At 44.9% G+C, this 19264-nt stretch overlaps 1 protein-coding gene across 1 annotated transcript in view; it reads right to left on the bottom strand.

The window, feature by feature from the left end:
• Window positions 1–19264, bottom strand: part of HSPA4 (heat shock protein family A (Hsp70) member 4) — a 424381-nt gene that overhangs the window by 148800 nt on the left and 256317 nt on the right. Inside the window, exon 14 of the mRNA XM_078653080.1 lies at window positions 2184–2336. Within this exon, the coding sequence (XP_078509206.1) occupies window positions 2184–2336 (153 nt within the window). The remainder of the gene's footprint in view (window positions 1–2183; window positions 2337–19264) is intronic.

Below are 19264 nucleotides of genomic sequence, written 5' to 3' on the forward strand. Positions count from 1 at the left end.
TGCTGTGGCACAATGTTATCTAATGGGGGATAGAGAGCCTCCAGTTGGTGGGTGCTCATGAGCAGGCCACAAGGTTGTGGAAGCAAAGCTCCAGGACCTAGGCTCAGGCCAAAGGGGGGATCTTAGTTAGCAAAAGGTGAACCCATAGCGGAGCAAGGCAGCCGGGTGCAGGGTGCTGTGCTTTGGTGTTGGGTGTCCGGTTTTCAATGGGAGTTGCCAGTTTTGGATTTTGGCTGCAGGCTCGGTCCAGGAAGTCTTCCGGGAGAAACCAACAGCTGGGCAGGTAAGTGGGAGGGCTCAGCGACGTAGGTGCACCTCAGGTCCTCTTCTCCAGGGCACAGGGCGGCTGGAAGCAGGGGTGTCTTGAGTTCAGAATTCACCTTACTAGACCACTTGCGGTTGGGGCTGCAGGTGACATCGGGGAGTCCTGGAAGGGTCAACCCACAGGGGAATCATACTCTGGATTGCTGGGAAGACCTCGCTGGGACAGGTGGGCCATTCTGACTCGGTGCAGAGAATGTTCCAGGAGTCTGGTTTATTTGTCCTCAGCAGGCTCAGAGTGTCTTGGAAGTTGAGCAGCTTTTCACAAGAGATCCGGTCTTTGTTGAAGGCAGTCAGTCCTCCCAGGGGTTCTAGAGGTCGTTGGCTGCAGGACATATCTTGCACAGCCTCAGAAAATCAGGGAGACTGTACTGGTGGCCGCTCTAGTGGAGCTGGCCACGATGTGGATGGCTGCAGCACTGTTTACCAGTGTGCTGGAGTAAAGCATCCTGTCCATCTTTTTCAGTTGCTATAGACACTCTAAGTGGGAAGATAATGACCAGGCCTGGGTCCTGTGCTCACTATGCCACTTGATTCAAGCTAGCCTGGCTGATGACGGGTGATATCCTGAAACCAGTCCAGTATGCTTGTTTTCCGGTCCTGAGAGGACCTAGCCTGGCAGTTTGGGATGGACTGTTCCCATGGGGAGCGGGGTCAAGACTGATTTGCATACGGTCGAGTCCAAACTGGGTTGGCACAACAAGCAAAAAATACAATGGATTTAACCCAGATATATGACTGGTGGAAAATGTATAACAATGTACAGTATTCTGTCCATCATTTTTTTGTGTTAGTAAAGGAGGGAGGCATTGGTCCTGAAAGGACGGATCGGAACAGCACCGATGTTGGAGCCAAAGGCTTCAACATTGGCAGTCAATATGGCACCATGTACCCTGAGGGTGTGCTAGCCTCTGTTTGGAGTGGACAAAGATTGTATACCTTATGTTGAGGAATGCCGCCATGTCAGAGCCTGGGGTTAGGAATTTCAGGAAAGGAAAGTGTGCATCAGGTGTTGAAGGGATGGTGGGCCCAGGATCTCTGGAGCCGGGTAAATTGTTGGCTCCTGGGTCGGGTCCTGTGGAGTAACTGGTGCTAGACTATTTGGGGACTTAGTGGCTCCACATTACCCACTCTGGTTGAGAAGGATGAATATCCTACAGGAGACTGAGGGTGTCTAGGTGAAAAGCTTCACATGTTTCATATACTTCCTCTATTTCTTTGAGAGTGAGGACAGTCTCTTTCATATTAAACAGCAAGATATCAAGGATTTAAGCAATACATGTTAAGGGTTATGGTGTGACCATGTATTATAAGGAATAAAATACCCTCTGCAATTAGTTAAAAGAATATTAAGTCATCTCGGAATTCTAGGTCCTGATAAAGGAAACTAGGACTTCAGCCTTATTCCACTACATGGTAACTGCAATACTGTTACAGTGCGGAATACTTTCTAACATACATAAAAGTCTGTTTTAGCAAGTGCTGAATATTACAATACAAAGTACTATGGTCATGATTTTGAGTGGGCAGATGGAAATGAGGTACTTGTGCACTCAGTCAACACCTCTTAGCCTGAGTGTTCCCCCTGAAATGGTGCATATCAAGGGGAATTCTGTTTTTATGCATCAAATTCTGAAGGTGTTGGTAGTCGGCGAACATTTTCTCTAGGTAACGGCTATGGGTGAAGTAATGGCCAAGATAATGAAATTTATTATGTTATGTAACAGGTGTTGATACCCTTATATCAATTTTACAACCCATACATAATCTGGGCAAATGCCAGCATTGCAGTATTCTATATCTTGCGCTACTGTTAAATCATGATTTGCAGCATCACTTACCGAAACTGAGCAACAACTTACCTCATTTTCAATAAATGTGTTCAATGCATCTTTTCCTATTTGCCAAGGAAGATAGTTCTCAATGGGGAGGTCAACAGTATTCGTTTTCACTTTGGGCTTCTTGGCTTGAGGAGGTTGATCCATTTTCTTGTCTTTTGCACCAGCTTGAGATACCTACAATCCAGGAAATAAATGGGTCAGAAAACTGAAAACTCCATTTAGAAGCAAATGTTGCAGTGAACGGGTCTAGTTGGTTTTATAGAGTACACTGCATGGCTAACACAAAAATGAAATATGAACTAGGTTTGCATTCAATTTGTTTGTTCATTCATGTGTGTGTAAAGTCTACTTTTCTGTTTTACTTTGAAGAAGATCTTAAGATGATACAGAGGTGCTGGAATTTAAGAAAAGATGAATGACCTAATGAGAAGCATTATTACAGTTACTTTCATAATAACAGATGGGCTGGGTAAATGGGCAGAATTTAAAAAGCAGTTTTCATGAACCCCTATTCCAAATATTAAGAAATTAAAGAAGTATTTACTTATTTAAAGAAATAAATTTTAATGTCTTTGGGACCTCTCTACTTGCTAGCATTTACTGAACAATGAATGACTGGGTTTTAACAGAACGGAAAGGTGGTGGGGAACTCCAAAGAGGAAGACTATTTCATCAATATGGATTTCTGAGAAATCTCAATGTGTTATATGTGCACAATGTATACATTATTCTAGACTACATAACCGTAGGACGTTGGATGTTTAAAACAGTCAATACAGTATGAAGTGAAGTCAGCAAAAGTGAGAACCTCAAAAACAAGAAAGGCATTCACAGCTGAGTATATCTCTGGCTCTCCAGGATTTTTAAGGTTTATGGCCTTTTGTTTGATTTACTGGGAAGGAATGCTTGCTACCTGTTGAACCAATACACTGGACACTGCAGGGGCCACATCTAGGACAGAGTTTCCCTATGATGATCAACTGGGAGACAAAGAGGCGGAATTCATGCCAGGTTACCATGATAGCCACTGATATTTGTATACAAATATAAATTAAATTAATGATACATTAACTACTTTTAAAATCTTGCGCGGACTGCTCACCTCCAAATCAGCATTAGACAACTCTGCTGTAAGTTAATCAGTATCCAAAAGTTAGGGTGTATGAAACAACCACAATACTACAGCAACAGAAAGTTAGTGTTAGAAAAACCTACTAGTGCCTATAGACTGTGGGGAGTGAACCAACAAAGAAGTTCCAGTAGCTACATGAAGGAGGCACTACTGGAACTAATACACAAAAAAGACATGTGCAGAAAAGTGTGAAAGGTACTACACAGTACGAGGCATAAACATCTAGTTGAAGCCCGTGTTCCTTGGTCCTGATGTAAATCATGTTTCTAGTTTTTACGTTAAGTTTCAGAAAAAGGGACAGCACAGGAATGCAGGTGCAGGATGGCATACCACCAACAAAGACGAGATATACTCAATAGGTCTGATTAGGACAGGTAGCCTTTTAAGAGAAAATGTTTAGTCATTACAGTTGTTCAAGAGGACAGAAATACCCAAGTTGTAGGTGGTTTGAAAATCACCTACCACAGGTCAGGAACGGCAGGCACATTGTGTTAACTAGTTATTAATAAAAAGCCCACACTTGAAATATTGAGGAAAGTAAAACAAAGAGTCACTCTGCTGCCTTTACTATAAAGCAATTAAAAAACGTGTTAAAAAAAAAAATACATCAATAGTATTTTTTCCCTTCATAAAAAAAAAATAAAAAAAATCTTAGTTAGGCAGCAGAGCTACTCACACTGGCAGCAGAGGTAAGACTTGCTGACTCCTTCATCCAATCATGTATCTACCCATCTCAAAGAAACTCGAATATAGAGCATCAGTGACAAGGACTCTTGAGAAAACGGGAACTTGTGACCTGGAGGTCTTTGGGAAATAAATTCTTCAATTACTCTAGTGGACAAAGATATTCTCAGAGAACACTATGACTAACAGGGAGAAAAAGGGGACCTGTAGAGCTGGGAAAGGTAGACAAAAGAAATAGTTTATTATCAGGAAAGCACAAATTAAAATGAGAGGGAAATAATAACATGGGTGTTGAGTATCCATGAAAACGTAAGACGAGAAACCATACACCTAGAGGAGGAAAGAAAAGAGACAAACATTGCAAATGGAAGCCCCTAACGCAGCCACCTACGTCACTTGAAGGACCAATATCTAATAAAATTACATGACAAACTGCCATACATGATGAAGATTAGGTGGAGGACCTAACGACCCAAACCCAGTCATGAACCACCATGCAGAAAAATCAACTACAGAGAACATTCACACATCTTAGGTGGCAACTTCACACAATCTACCCTGCTTGTCTTGCAGAATAACTCAGTAAGAATAACACCACCAACCAAACAAGCTGCTCACATCAGTATTGGTTAGAAATGAAAGCCCTGCTACAGAACCAAAGCTGCATGAGTCACAATCATAGGCAGATGTCAACACAAAGAACCAGAGGGCCAAGTAATTGCCAAAACCCAGTACCATAACGTACCAAAATAAATGTTTTTTTTTTTTAAAGTGTTTTAGATCCACTTTTAGTTTTCATGAGACTTTAAAAAATACTGAAGACTAATAGCCCTTGTTTTATGGTACAGAGTTGTTTCTCTCAGTTTTTTAAAGTATTTTGGGATCCCACAAATAAAGAAGTTCTACATGTGTTATTGTTAACCTGCTCTGGAATGTTAAGCTTGGATGGGGACTATTCATTACTTGTGAGACGAGTGACCATTCCTGAGAAAGAAACCGGATCACGGGTAAGTGGCTATACTAACAATCAAGAGCATTTCCATATTCTGCTTACAATCGTAGCACCCCTTTCAGTCACACCTAACTTTATTTCCTCCTACCAAGTGCCCTAATGACTGCTTCCGTCATTATTTCCTCATAGCTACATATATTTTGTTGTAACCTTTGAGCTTTAGTCCACTTTAATTTGCGAGGGTTTGTGGTTATACTTGTCCTGTGATAAGTCGATTTCTAACGAAAAAGATGCAGTCTGTACTGACTAGATTTAGATTGTAAGGAAAAAAGCCAACATAAAACAAAATAAAAGTTACTAGTGTAAAATCAAACGCCTAGAAAGATCTTTCACAAGCCATTATCTTTTTTTGCTTTGTTTAAAAAGGGTAGGTCTGTTAGACTTTGTCACAATACGTTAGATATTTGCCTGGCATGATTTTTTTTTTAGATTAGATCAGGCATATATTAGTGCTAATTTTTAAGTGCAATGTCCCAATTAATTAATTGGGTCCTGAAACTTATGGTTTTGGTTCAGGACATACATGTCTGCACACAATGTGTATAAAGAACGTCTGCATATAGTCGGTGAGGTTAAATTAAACACACCACACATGTACTGTTTTAACATAGAACAATAATATCATAGGCCCACTAGGGCTGGATTGAAAGGGGCATTTTTGCACTATGCAGTGTCCTCTACCAGTAATTTATGAAATCATTTCCTGGGTACGTTTCTGACAATTTATTAGAAATGTATGCCCACTTGGGCTGGAAAACCATGTGGATAAAAAGTGACAATTATTCATATATGCCTTTGGCATTTTTGATGTAATAAGTTTTTCATGAGCAATACTCGAATCAATTGTGTTAACAAATGGGCAATGTATTGTAACTGCCTGCATAAGAAGGTGGTTGTTCACGTTTACAGTTTTTCAATTTCATTTGCAATTTTTATTCAACAGTGAACTGAAGTTAAATCAGATACAAATATAAATCAACATGGAAGACTCCCGTGAGTATAGCTGATTACTAGCTTGTCTAGTTGGTATACTATGCCTATTGTAAGCATTGTGGTGCTGTAGTGACTATGAATAGAAAGTGTATCCAATATGGTGGCTACCACAATGTGACCAAGACCAAACGCGTTATTGCAGACATTAATAAGACGTGAACGTGCACTGCCAAAACCGAAACCTGTCGTGGGGCGGGACTTCCGTCTTCTGAAGCCCGCGCCCAGAGTGGCTGACCCAGAGGAGCAGTGGTGACGCGGGGCTCCCATGCCCGAAGGAGTGCCCCGCGGAGGCTGTAGAAGTCCGGAGTGGCGCCGATGCGGTGAGTGTGGCTTAGTTGTACTGGGGGTGGCGGCGTTGGGGTGTCTCTGTATGTGTGCGCTCATGTGTGTGCATGTATGTGCGCTCATGTGTGTGTGCATGTATGTGCGCTCGTGTGTGTGTGTGTGTGCATGTGTCTCTGTGTGTGCGCTCGTGGGTGTGTGCATGCATGTGCGAAACGAAAGCAGGGGGGGGGGTGGCTGTGTGTATGCGAGAAGTGCACAAGGCTTTTAAGGAAGACAGGAGATGGTGAACGCGGGCGCGACCTGATCCGATTCCGGCATGCTGCGCATGCCCATCTCCTGTCTCCTTAAAAGCAGACTCGCCGACTATAGGTCTCGCTGCGACATCGCTTTGCGATGTGCCGCAGGTGCGAGACCTAAAAATCAAAGAAAACACAGGTGATGTACCTAAATATAATGCTACAACTGAACAATGACACTGCTGCTTCAAGGCAGCATACATTTTCAGAATGCCATCATCTCCAGTCAGTGGCAGATACTACAGTTTGACAGAACCTCAGCATTCCTGGCTAGTATGAAATAACCCTTCTGATATTACCAAACGGGAGCATGGAAAATTATTTCCGACTTTAAATAAATCCCCATGAGAGACTCAAGATTACAGGTAAGTGAATTCTCTAAGGATTTCCCTTGATAAGCATTGAATAGAGAAGCAAGGCTTTAACTTGAAAAGGTGGTGGGAAAATCTCAAACGCAATTCTTTAAACAAATAGGATCCATTAGCCGAAAACTGTCACATTTGGGTGTCAGCCTGGGATTATAAAACACAAACCCATCTTGCAGAAGCCTATCTTTTAATGGGTGCAAAATAAAAGCTCCACTAGCTTCAAGTTACAGACTGGGCCCTCGTAGCACTATAAATATAGATGTCCCATTTGTCGCCACTGCGCCAACCAGGATTCAACTTTGCGACCCTGTAGGCAGTTGTATTGTATTGTATTGTGGGTATTCTTATATAGCGCAACTACCACTCTACAGGTATCCTGGCCCTCAGATATAGGAACACAACCATCAAGAAGTGGGGGAGTCAGGAAAAGATAGATAGCAAGGAATCATACTTTCGGAAATAGCCATGTTTTTAAGCTCTTTCTGAATTCAATTAATGAATCAATCTGTCTGATGTTCTGTGGCAACTCATTCCAGAGGTGAGCAGAAGCCACGCTGAAGGCCCTCAAGACCATCCCCCCCATCCTAGAACGCTTGAATCTCGCAGTTACCAGCAGGCTGGCACCAGAGGAGCAAAGCTGCCTCTGAGTACGATACCAGGCAAATCTTTCCTGTAGTGGAACTGGGCCCAATTCATGTACCGCTCTGTGCACCAAGCAAAGTGATTTAAAATGGACCCTTTCCTTGAAAGGCAGCCAGTGGAGATCCCTCAATGCTTGAGTGGATGATGAGCCGCGTCGCCTGTTCAGCACCAGCTTTGCCGCAGCAGACTAGATTCTCTCCAGCCCCTGAAAGATGTACTGAGGGGCCCCCAAATATAAGGAATTACAGTAATCCAGTCTGCTCAACACTGTGCTTCTTATTATTATTATTATTATTATGCGTTCTTATATAGCGCTTGATTACCCGTAGGCATCTCGGCGCTTGCCTTGGGAACCCGTCCTGGCTTCCCCAAGGTGAAAGCCAGGCATCCCGCCGCGGGGGGCCGTAGTGGAGATTAAGCAGGCTAATGCCCAGAGCTGCAGAATGTGAACCCGTGATTCGAGTAGGCACCGAAACGAGAATTATCGAGTCCGTGGATATTTAGGCTCAAGACCCTGCCGCGTAGGGAATTCAACCCTGGTCCCGGGTCTGACCTCTGCTTCAGGGTCTGCCTCCTCTAACCAGCGAGCCACACTTCTCCACTACAAGGGAGCGCGAGTCCTTGGGTAAGATTGGAAGTATTCGACACAGCATACGTATCAGACTGAAACATACGCTGGCAGTCTTGTTTGCCTGTGATTCCATTTGGAGATTCTTATTTATCAGAACTCCCAGATTATGTATCGTATTAGCAGGGGCCAGCGGGTCCTCCTCGGGGGTGAGCCTGAACTCCACTGGTATATGTGTGAGCATCTTCGCCGAGGAGCAGTACAGCACCTCAATTTCCCCCCCATTGAACTGCAGGGAGTTCTTCCGTAGCCATCCTACAGTCTGTCGCATGCATTCTTGGAATGGATCCATCGAAACGGCATGTTTCCCTTCCATAGAAAACGCCGTTTGCGTATCGTCCGCATAGTTGACCAAGTCAAACCCTAACGATTTGATAATGGGGAACAGAGGCTGCAGATAAATATTAAAGAGAATGGGGCTAATAGCAGAGCCCTGCGGAACCCCATAGACTATTGGAGATTTGCAGGCTGAGAACGGTGCCAAGGTTACCACCTGCTGTCTCCCTGTCAGATAAGACCGCAACCACTGCAGGGCCCGTCCCTTCACGCCAATTTTCTCTAATCTCTCTAACAAGATTGAATGGCTCACAGTGTCTAATGCGGCAGACATATATCAAGAAGCACTAAAACAGTGGCACTCCCGTTGTTGGCCCGCATATGCAAATTATCCATCATGGTGGTCAAAGCAGACTCCGTCCCGTGACCGGGCCGGAATCCAAACGGATCCTTGTCCAATAGATGATTTTCTTCCAAAAAAACAGATAATGTCCTGCTTACAGCCTTTTCCAGGATTTTATTGGGAAAGAAAGTTGAGAGATTGGTCTGAAACTTGCCAGATTAGTCATATCCAGAGAGGGGCTTCTTAATCAGGGGTGTCACTACCGCCTGCTTCCATCCCTCTAGAACGCTACCTTCTTCTAAGGACCGATTGCAAATCCGTAGTAACCAGGGAAAGGTCGTTTGACCATAGGTCTTCCACACTTTTTGAGGCAGAGGATCAGAAGGGGAACCTGAAGATACGCTTTGCGCCAAGGTGTTAAAAGTGAGATCTTAAAGCTATCTATGGTTCATGACTGTCTCGAATCCCCTTCCGCTGCCTGTAAAGCAGAATCCTGGTCGATAGTTTCATTGTCCAAAAGAGAGCCAACAATCTTGGTCACTTTATCCGTAAAGTGGAGGGCTATCTCATCACACAGTGTCTGCGAGGCCACTACCCTATTACCCAAACAGGTTGGGGCAGAAAGGTCCCGGACTATCTTAAAAAGTGCTTTAGTACCATTAGAGGCTTGTAGAATGGAATTAGCATACAAATTAGCTTTGCACTCTAGGATAAGCTCCTTATATTCAATCTATGCTGCTCTCAATTCTTGTTTCTCCACCTCTAGGTACTTCCTTCTCCATTTCCTCTCTGCCTTCTTACAAAGTAGACAAAGCTGTTTCAATTTGTCAGTGTACCACGGTGCTGAGATTATTTCTGATTTTTAGTTTTTTTATCGGGATTAATTGATCCAGAGCATCTGTGAAATCCTTATGAGTTAAAAGAGCACTAGTCCTTCCTAATCTCGCCCACTCCCTACCTTTCCGGTAGACCACTCGAGATTTAGAATGATCCACCAGAGCGGGTAACATAATTTTGAAATGAATTAAGTAGTGATCCGTCCAATTTTGAGGTGTAATGTTTAATACTTCAGTTTCCAGAGAATTGGCAAACAGCAGATCAAGAGTGTGTCCTCCCCGATGGGTCGGGGATTTTACCTGTTGTTGAAGGCTAAAATTAGCGCAGGTATAGTTCAAATCTCTCAAATGGTTTTCCAAGGTGCCGTTCTCCCATAGATTGAAATCTCCCAGAATAATCATTCTGGAGTGTGCTAGTGAGATTGATGATGATATCTAGAAATTATTGACATTGCATAGCGCTCCCTGGGGGTCTATAGCAAATCATTCATGTGAACAAGCTACCTCTAGGTTCCTGCAACGTAAAGCCCATAAGTTCTATCCCGGCAACCTCATCGACCTTCAGGGGAGCAAAATTCAACTTCTCCTTGAAGATCACTCCAACCCCTCCTCCTCTGCCCTCTGTTCTTAGATTATGCTAAATTTTATAGCCAGCAGGGCAGGCAAATCCTACTTCTACCGCGGACTCAGCGCTGATCTAAGTTTCTGTTAGGAACAGTGCATCCAGGTTCATATCTTCAATCAAAACGGATTCTTCCACATGATGCTGGACTAGCGACCGGCTATTTATCAGACCGTATATCAAGATTTTATGCGCATCCTGCTTCATGGGCCGCCGGTAGGCAGGCTCAATATGTGCCCTCGTACCTAAATCCAGTAACTGTGCTCTTGAATAGGTCACACGGCCTTTCCCGCAGTCTGAACGGGTGCATGGCTGGCTCTAGGCACGTACGAGGAGGGGACGGGCGCAGACGGGCTTGCCTCTGGCGAGACTCCAGCGCGCCATCGGCACGCCCGCTGCGCCCTTGCATTGCCAGAGTTAAATAGGCAGCAAGTGTGGACCACCTCGCCACTAGTGCGCTCACCAAAATGGCCCCCGAGAATGGCAACTCCTCACCCGAAATTGGGCAGGAGCAAAAGAGGTGCAATTGTAACCACGCTCAAGAAGCAGGCGAGAGGAGATTCGTTTTTACTGTGCGAGTATGCGGATAAACTGTAGCATAGAAGACTTTAATAAAAAAAAGTTTAAAAACTCAATACTCTAAAATAGCAGTAGCGTGCTACATGAGCATTTTACCAGCAGCTGACAGCCTAAAACCGCCGATGTCCCTTTCCTCAAATCAGACACCAGAAACTAGTCTTAGTTGGGAACACGGACACACGCACAGACACACACATGCACGGAAACACACTGGCGCACACACACCCTGCGCCCCCACATCCCTCCTGCTCCGGTCTGACCCCCCCACACCCTCACCCCAGTCCCATTGCCCACTCTGCCAAACCACAGCTTAAGTGCCAGTGCTCTTTCCCTAAAACCAAGACAGACTCAATTGTTCACCAATTAGCAAGAACTTTGGTACCCCTGAAAATCCCTAGGATATGGTACTCGTGGTACCCAAGGCATGGGTACTAAAGAGGGTCCCTAAGAGCTGCAGAATGTATAAAACCACCCCAAGGGACCCACAAATTGCTTGCAGCCTGCCAGTGCAAAATGCGGGAAAGGGTGCAAACCCTTGTGAAAACACGACATTCGGGGCCCATGCCCAAGAACACTGAATGCATCAAATGTAAGTCACCCCAAAAGCAGACCATATAGCCCCAAGGCAGGGTGCATAATGATACATGTGAGGGCACTTCTGCATGGGCAGATATGCCCCTGTAATGCCTAGCACCATTGCTATGGCACTGCACTTTGATTAGTCATCCATCTTAAAGATATGTACTTGGCACTGGTCATTACGAGTTACCCAGCTACATAACTGAAAACAATGGCATTTGGTATTAAACGCGTAGTCTTAACCCCTTCCATGCTCATGACGAGCTGAGCTCGTCATGAGTTGCGTCGCTCGCATGCTCATGACGAGCTCAGCTCGTCATGTAACGCGGAAAAAGGAAAAAAGCAGCAAAGCGCGAAAACGACCGCAGCACGCATGCGGTTAATAAATCCTTACTGATGCCAGTAGTGGATTTATTAGGACATGCACACAGAGGGCACCTTAGAGGCGCCCCCTTAAAACCTACCAGTGGCTGTGTGCTGGCTGACTGGTATCTACCAGCCTGCCACCACAGACAAGTTTCTGACTCCCTGCAGGTGAAAGCTGGCGCTCTGAGGTCATAAACAATGCCTGCTCCAGCAGGATGGCTAGTGATTTCGAATATTAAGGTCAGAGGATTCAAAGCCTCTGCTGCCTTTGATATGCGACCCCGGTTTTCACCTAGACCTGGGAATACCATCCTCTGCCCTGAGGCCCATTTGACACCAGGACAGGTAGGAAAATTAGCTAGTCAGGAGCAATGTTCCCTCTAATTTTTTTCCTCTGTGTGCGGCAGTGTGGGGTCTCTGTGCGCTGCAGCCATGGTTATGTGCGCCAGGAACCAGACCGTGTGTGTGGGTGCAGCGCCAAATACCACTCGAAACTCATGCTTAAACAAGTGAAAAGACTGCATTTTCACACATAAATCGCCACGTTAAGGGTCTTATGGCAGGTTTACAATTTAGAAACACACCATTACATGAATTGGTTATACAGGCAAGTACACTTCGGGTTTAGAAAAGCACAAGACTCCAATGATAGTACCATTATAAGATTTTACTGCTGTAGATGTAATGTTAATTGTTGTATTGTATATCTGGATGCACAGACGAAAAGAAGCAAAAAAATACCAGCCAGGCGGCAAACTAGGCTAAGCAGAGAGATTTCTAACTTGCGTGATCTCTAAAAGAAATGCAGCAAGTCCAAAAGAACGACGTGTGCTTTGCAGGTTGTTCAATTGGACTTTGGTCAGCCAACTTCAACTAGGCACAAGCCAGGCGCCTTTAACACTGGTGGAGCCCTGTGCGACAATGTTTGTTGGCGCCCCCCCCAATGGCCACCTCTACCATGGATTCCCTCACTAGCACCCTTTAACAGCGGCCCTCAAGTCTCCAGAACCACTGGCTCTCTGATTCATTTAGTATTATAGCACCACTCATACCAGCGTAGGGTGTCAGAGCACTTTACATAATACACACATTGCACAGAGACAATCATAGGTGTGTAAATCAGTGTATTGGAAGTGTTACATCAGACAAGACTACAAGGTGTAGTGTAGTAGTCATCGATACTAGTAGGCAATATAGTTTAACAATGCTTATTCTGGAAAAGTACGAATTCAGAATTCAAAATGTGACCCCATTGTTAGAGGTTCTCTTAAAAACAAGATTTTTTTTTTACCCAAATGAACCCTTTTGGAAAGATTAGAATAATAAAAGACTGGACAATAAAACATATTGCTCTAACATAATACTTGCAGTTAACACTCAGCTGTTTGATCACAGTTAATCAGGGGTGTGGAATTTTCCAAATAATCTAGTTGTCCAAGGGACAAAATGCCACTGAGATCTACATGTCCTTTAAAAACCACTTGTCCCACCTACTCCAATCCCACATCAAGCATAAGGGCTCCGGCTGACAGAGAAACATTAACCCAATTTCCGTTTTTATCCACATTTAAAAATAAATACAGATAAGAAAATAAATAGTTTTCGGTCTGTATTTATCTGTAAAAATGAGTAAAAACGGAAAACAGGGAGCCTTAATTATGAAGAAAAAGTTAGCTTTGGCGAAATAAAATATTTGCCAAAGATCACACAATTTAAGCATGGAAGCCCTTTTTTTAATTAATCAAGTAAGGTTCTCTCTCACAAAGAGTATGTAAATAGTTCTGGACCGTCAAGAATTCTGCAACATCACAAATAGCAGATAACTACTGTAAATAAACTCTGCACTCAAGAAGGATATTGCACAATGTCACAACTCTGCACAACTAATTGCAAACAGTACTTAACTCACTGCTTAAAAAAAAAAATCATGATCACTAATAAGGAACATCTGTCGCCAACAAGCCACACCTATTCAGAATACTGGACTATCCCAGAGCATGCAGCCATATCACAAATAACGGACAGACGAACAATATCCACCTGCTTCAAGTAAAACTGTAGATACAAAGACCAAAAGAATCCCTGACTATGATTAAATAATATAACGTCAATGTACATTTGCAGACCTATTAGAGGCAGAACTGTAGTGCATTGCAGTGCTATTTATAGAGGCCTGGCTCCCCTGTTTCACACAAGTCAGAGTGGTCTACTTGTGTGTTCATTGGCAGAGGCTCTGCATATGTGTATAAAGTAGCGCATACCAAATTAACAGACCAGATTTGATGTACTGCTGCCAAGTGAAATCATTCAGAAAAGGGGGTGGTGATGAACAGTGTGCCTGAATTAAGCAGACCACTCTTACCCAGTCCAAAGATCAGGGCTTGATCCATCACCGTTTTTTAGCTCACTGCATCATCCCAGCTCAGAACTTGGCTATATGCAAATTAGTCTGTTCCTGTCCCAGTGCATGATGGAAACAGGGCAAACCAAACTACCAAGCCAATTCTTGTACTGGGAAGGAAACAAGCTTCCGGGGACCGGTTTCTGCCATTTCAGGCGTCGTCGGCCCGGCTTGCTTGAATCCTGATGGTGCAATGAGCAAGGGACTCACATCTGAGTATACCCTTCCACGCTTATGGTGGACAAAATGATTCAGAAAAGGGGGTGGTGATGAACAGAGTGCCTGAATTAAGCAGACCACTCCTACCCAGTCCAAAGATCAGGGCTTGATCCATCACCGTTTTTTAGCTCACTGCACCATCCCAGCTCAGAACTTGGCTATATGCAAATTAGTCTGTTCCTGTCCCAGTGCATGATGGGAACAGGGCAAACCAAACTACCAAGCCAATTCTTGTACTGGGAAGGAAACAAGCTTCCGGGGACCGGTTTCTGCCATTTCAGGCGTCGTCGGCCCGGCTTGCTTGAATCCTGATGGTGCAATGAGCAAGGGACTCACATCTGAGTATACCCTTCCACGCTTATGGTGGACAAAATGATTCAGAAAAGGGGGTGGTGATGAACAGAGTGCCTAAATTAAGCAGACCACTCTTACCCAGTCCAAAGATCAGGGCTTGATCCATCACCGTTTTTTAGCTCACTGCACCATCCCAGCTCAGAACTTGGCTATATGCAAAACCCCCTTTTCTGAATCGTTTTTGGCCACTATAGGTGTGGCAGGGTATACTCAGACATGAGTCCCTTGCTCACTGCTCCATCAGGATTCAAGCAAGCCGGGCCGACGAGGCTGAAATGCCAGAAACCGGTCCCCGGTAGCTTGTATCCTTTCTGATGAAGAATTGGCTTGGTAGTTTGGTCTGCCCTGTTCCCATGATGCACTGGGCCAGGGACAGACTAATTTGCATATAGCCAGGTTCTGAGCTGGGATGGGGCAGTGAGCTAAATAACGGTGATGGATCAAGCCCTGATCTTTGGACTGGGTAAGAGTGGTCTGCTTAATTCAGACACTCTGTTCATCACCACCCCCTTTTCTGAATCGCCAAGTGAAATCAGCATTGTCTCTTTTTTTTTTTTAATGGTAGTAACCTTCATATCTTCCTGACCACCTCCCGATTTCAGTTGTTTCTAAATATCCTAGCCCGAGTTATTTTAACACTTGACTACACTTGCATATGACCTTGAGACTGAGAGTGCATTTACAGTCAAAGAATTACAATTTTTTTGCAGTTTAATAGCGCGAATAGCGATCTCGACCTGAGCGTATTAGAGCGCTGTACATGAGCGCCAGTTACATTACGCAACTTGGACACGTTTATTTATTTCTAACTGTAGCACTTATTTGCAGCTGCACGAGAAATCATATTAAATGATATGTTAACTAATGCAGAGCCTGCAAATGGGACATTATTCTGGCAGGCGCCAATACAATAATAAGGCGATCATTGTAGTTTTCAGAATGAAAACCAAGGTTTCTGCTAGAGGTAAATCTGGTGCCTCCCTGTGACCCCGTCATTCGCCTTAAGCATTCTCTGCTCTGAGCGCGGCTGAAGTTGCAAAGTAAAACAATATGTGGCTCACTGTGACAGTGCTCCTTGTACTCTGTCAGAAAGCGCCCTTCCATACCACATAAGCACACGCCTGCAGTTAACTTTATGCCAATGTCGATCACAGGATTTCACTACATGTGCTTTCCTTTCCTTGCACCTCCACCTTCGCTTTCTATGTCTGAGGTTTTTAAACAGCGGCTGTATGCGCTCTTCCTTCTCCCTCCAGTGCAGCGCTGCCTCACTTTATTGCGCCGGTACATACAAAGCTGATTGCAGCGAAAACACAACCACCCCTAGAGATCCCTCCTTGGTGGTGGAATTGGCGAGCCTTTCGTTTCCATCATCAGCAAAAATACGGACTTCTAGCGTGACTTCTAATCCCGGTCACAAAGAGCTTTATGGCTTCAGCATCAGCACAGTGAGGCGGTGAATTTCACTTTCGCTTGGCAGCTATGGCCTCTGTCTCGCCCGAGCTGTCAGCTGAGCAGAGCGCCCATGCATCTGCCCGAGCCAGCCACAACAGAGACCTACCTGTATGGTACCACTAGCGAGGAGGGGCTGGTGACATGGTTGAAAGTGGCGGGAGACACCGCCTAATCCCGTCTTTTCTTTAGCTGAATTTGTGTTATAATGGGTTGTGGCTGCGGGCTGTTTGTGGCCCTTTGTGAAAACATTTGTTAATTGCAGCACCGTCATGCGCTGCAATTAACAAACATTTTCACAATGGCTCACAATCAGCCCCCAACCAGGGAGCGCGGTTGGGGGCTGATTGTGAGCCATTGTGAAAATGTTTGTTAATTGCAGCGCATGACGGTGCTGCAATTAACAAATGTTTTCACAAAGGGCCACAAACAGCCCGCAGCCACAGCCCATTACTTCGGAGCAATTTATGTTCTTAATATTTCCCTTAAACATGGAATTGCCGTTTTCGCGCCGCTCGCTTTTTAAAAAGCACTCACAGGATGTGTGCGCGCTTTCCTCAGGACTCTGCGCGCTCGGGGTCAGCAAGGTGCGCGCGAGCGCAGGCGCGCGTTACAGGGAACACTGGTCAGGAGGCATGCTCACTCTTAGGCTAGTTACACCCCTAAGGTGGGCTAAAGAAGGGTTCCACCATTTTGATTTTTGGTGGAATTAGCTACTCTGGGGCAGGGTTATGTCCACTTCTTACAGGAGATGTAGTCACCCCAGGGGTAAGTAGCACATTGACTACCACCTTACACTACACCCCTAATTTCAGTATTCAGATGGCCCCCTGACACCAAGAACTCATATTAGTCTACTGGGAACAGAAGAAGGACCAAGAGGAGTAGAGAACACAAAACTGTGGACCAGGACCAGGACTGGAATTGGCGCCAACCCCTGCCTGCCTGCCTGCTGCCATCCCAATAATTGAAAAGAGCCCTCTCGTCTTGCAGCAGTGCATCCTCATAAGCCTATGAGGGTTGCCAGCACTTCACCAGCCAGCCAGCACCTCCCTTGAAGTGCAAGAGCCACAAGCCTGCAAGCATGAACTGCAAAGTTGGGTTCACCGATTTGCTTACCACTGGGTCCACCAATGCAGAAGCAACCCAGGAGAGGATCCTAAAACTTCCAGAGGTCAACCCCGCTCCACAACGGGTTTCAAGATGCTAGACCCTGCAGAAGCCATCCAGCACCAATACCCAGGCTACCAGCGCCCTTGTACCAGCCAAGGCTTGTTCAATGTCCAGCCCGGAAACCAACTCCGCCAAGACCAACCTACAGACGAAGGACATCAGCATCACAGAGGACAGCATCCAGAGTGGCCTAGCTGTCCTGTTTTGTCCCCAACTCCAGTTTGATTCCAAAAGTGAGAGCCTCAACACAAGCAACCACCAGACAAAACACCACTGCACAGAGCCAAACAGTCCAAGTCCAGACCAACCTGCTCTGCTCTTTTGCCCCAGAGACCCTCAAGAAAGAGTCCCCGACTTTCCTTTTTTAGGTTCCAACGGACTTGTCCCCAATTGCAGCATTTTTCTCGTTACAGGTTTCTCCATAGACTTCAACAATCGCACATCAGGCTACACCCTTGCGACCAGCACCTCTGCACCATGACACACCAGGGCAGGTAAACTGAAACTGCCAGTGATTCTAAGAACCTTGGCCCCTACTTATCTTAATTCCAGATTAACAAATGTGTAACTCGACTGCAAGTATACCTATGCAGTGAATGTTTCTCCCATAGATAAACATTACAGCATTCGAGGTGCATGCCTCAAATCTGACAGCTGTATTTACTATATTTTCTAAAATCGCTAACTCAAAAAGTACTTACCTGATCCGAAGATTTTAATGTCTTAATATAAAAAGAAATGTTATTTTTCCAAATTGGTATTGCATTTCTTCATTGAGATTGTCTCACATTTGACTGCGTGTACAACAAATGGTCAACACTTCCCTCTTATAAGCCTAAAGCTGCTCAACCACACTACCACAAAATAGAGCACTTTGGAAATGTTAAAGCAAGCCCCTGTAAACCAGTAAGGGTCGTCTGGACTCTACACAGCATACCTCATTTTGGTACACTATATAGAAAGTCCGCTTCCTACACCTAGGGTCTGTAATTTGTAGGGTCACCCATGGACTGCATCACTAGTTGTGCCACCATGAGTATGACAAATTAAAACATGTCTCCCAAGCTGCAACTGCAGACTGGTAGAGCAGTTTGATCTTCTAAATCAACTTTGTCATTTAAGGTAATGGCAGAGCCCAAACCTCCCTTTTACATATGTACAAGTCACCCATCTATCAGACCTATCCAGACCTACGGCAGGCTGAAGCATATTAAAAAGCAGAAGATGTGTTTTACATATTCTAACAGTAAAAACTCCGAATTGTTGTTTTTACTGTATGAGAGGCTATTAGACCCACTGGCAACCACAGAGTTACAGGCTGACACTTCAACCCTGCTAACTTCTGTTTTGGACCACAGAGACGGGCACTTCCAGGTGTCAAACAACTCGTTACATTAAGCCCGACTTGATGCCCAAGTCGAAATTAATGCAACTTGTTGCCAAAGGCAACTATTAAAAAGTTAAACCAAAGTAAATGATGGACGGAGCGTTGACAATACAAGCACTCACCCCCAGTCAACTGATCTGGGTTTAATCCATCACCATTCTTTAGCCCACTCTGCCACCCCAGTTCAGACATGGCCATATGCAAATCAGTCGGACTGATTAAACCCAGATCAGTTGACTGGGGGTGAGTTCTTGTATTGTCAACGCTCCGTCCATCATTTCCTTTGGTTTTTCTTTGTTCGTCATAAGTTGGCAGGGTATGCTCAGACGTGAGTCCCTTGCTCACTTTGACACTGGATTCAAGCAAGCCGGGCTGAAATGCCACAAACCGGTCCTCGGTAGCTTGTTTCCGGTCCAGGGAAGGCATGGCTTGGCAGTTCAGGCTGGACTGTTCCCATGAGGCACAGGGTCCGACT

This window comes from Lissotriton helveticus, chromosome 7 (assembly GCF_964261635.1).
Source record: "Lissotriton helveticus chromosome 7, aLisHel1.1, whole genome shotgun sequence".
NCBI lineage: Eukaryota > Metazoa > Chordata > Amphibia > Caudata > Salamandridae > Lissotriton > Lissotriton helveticus.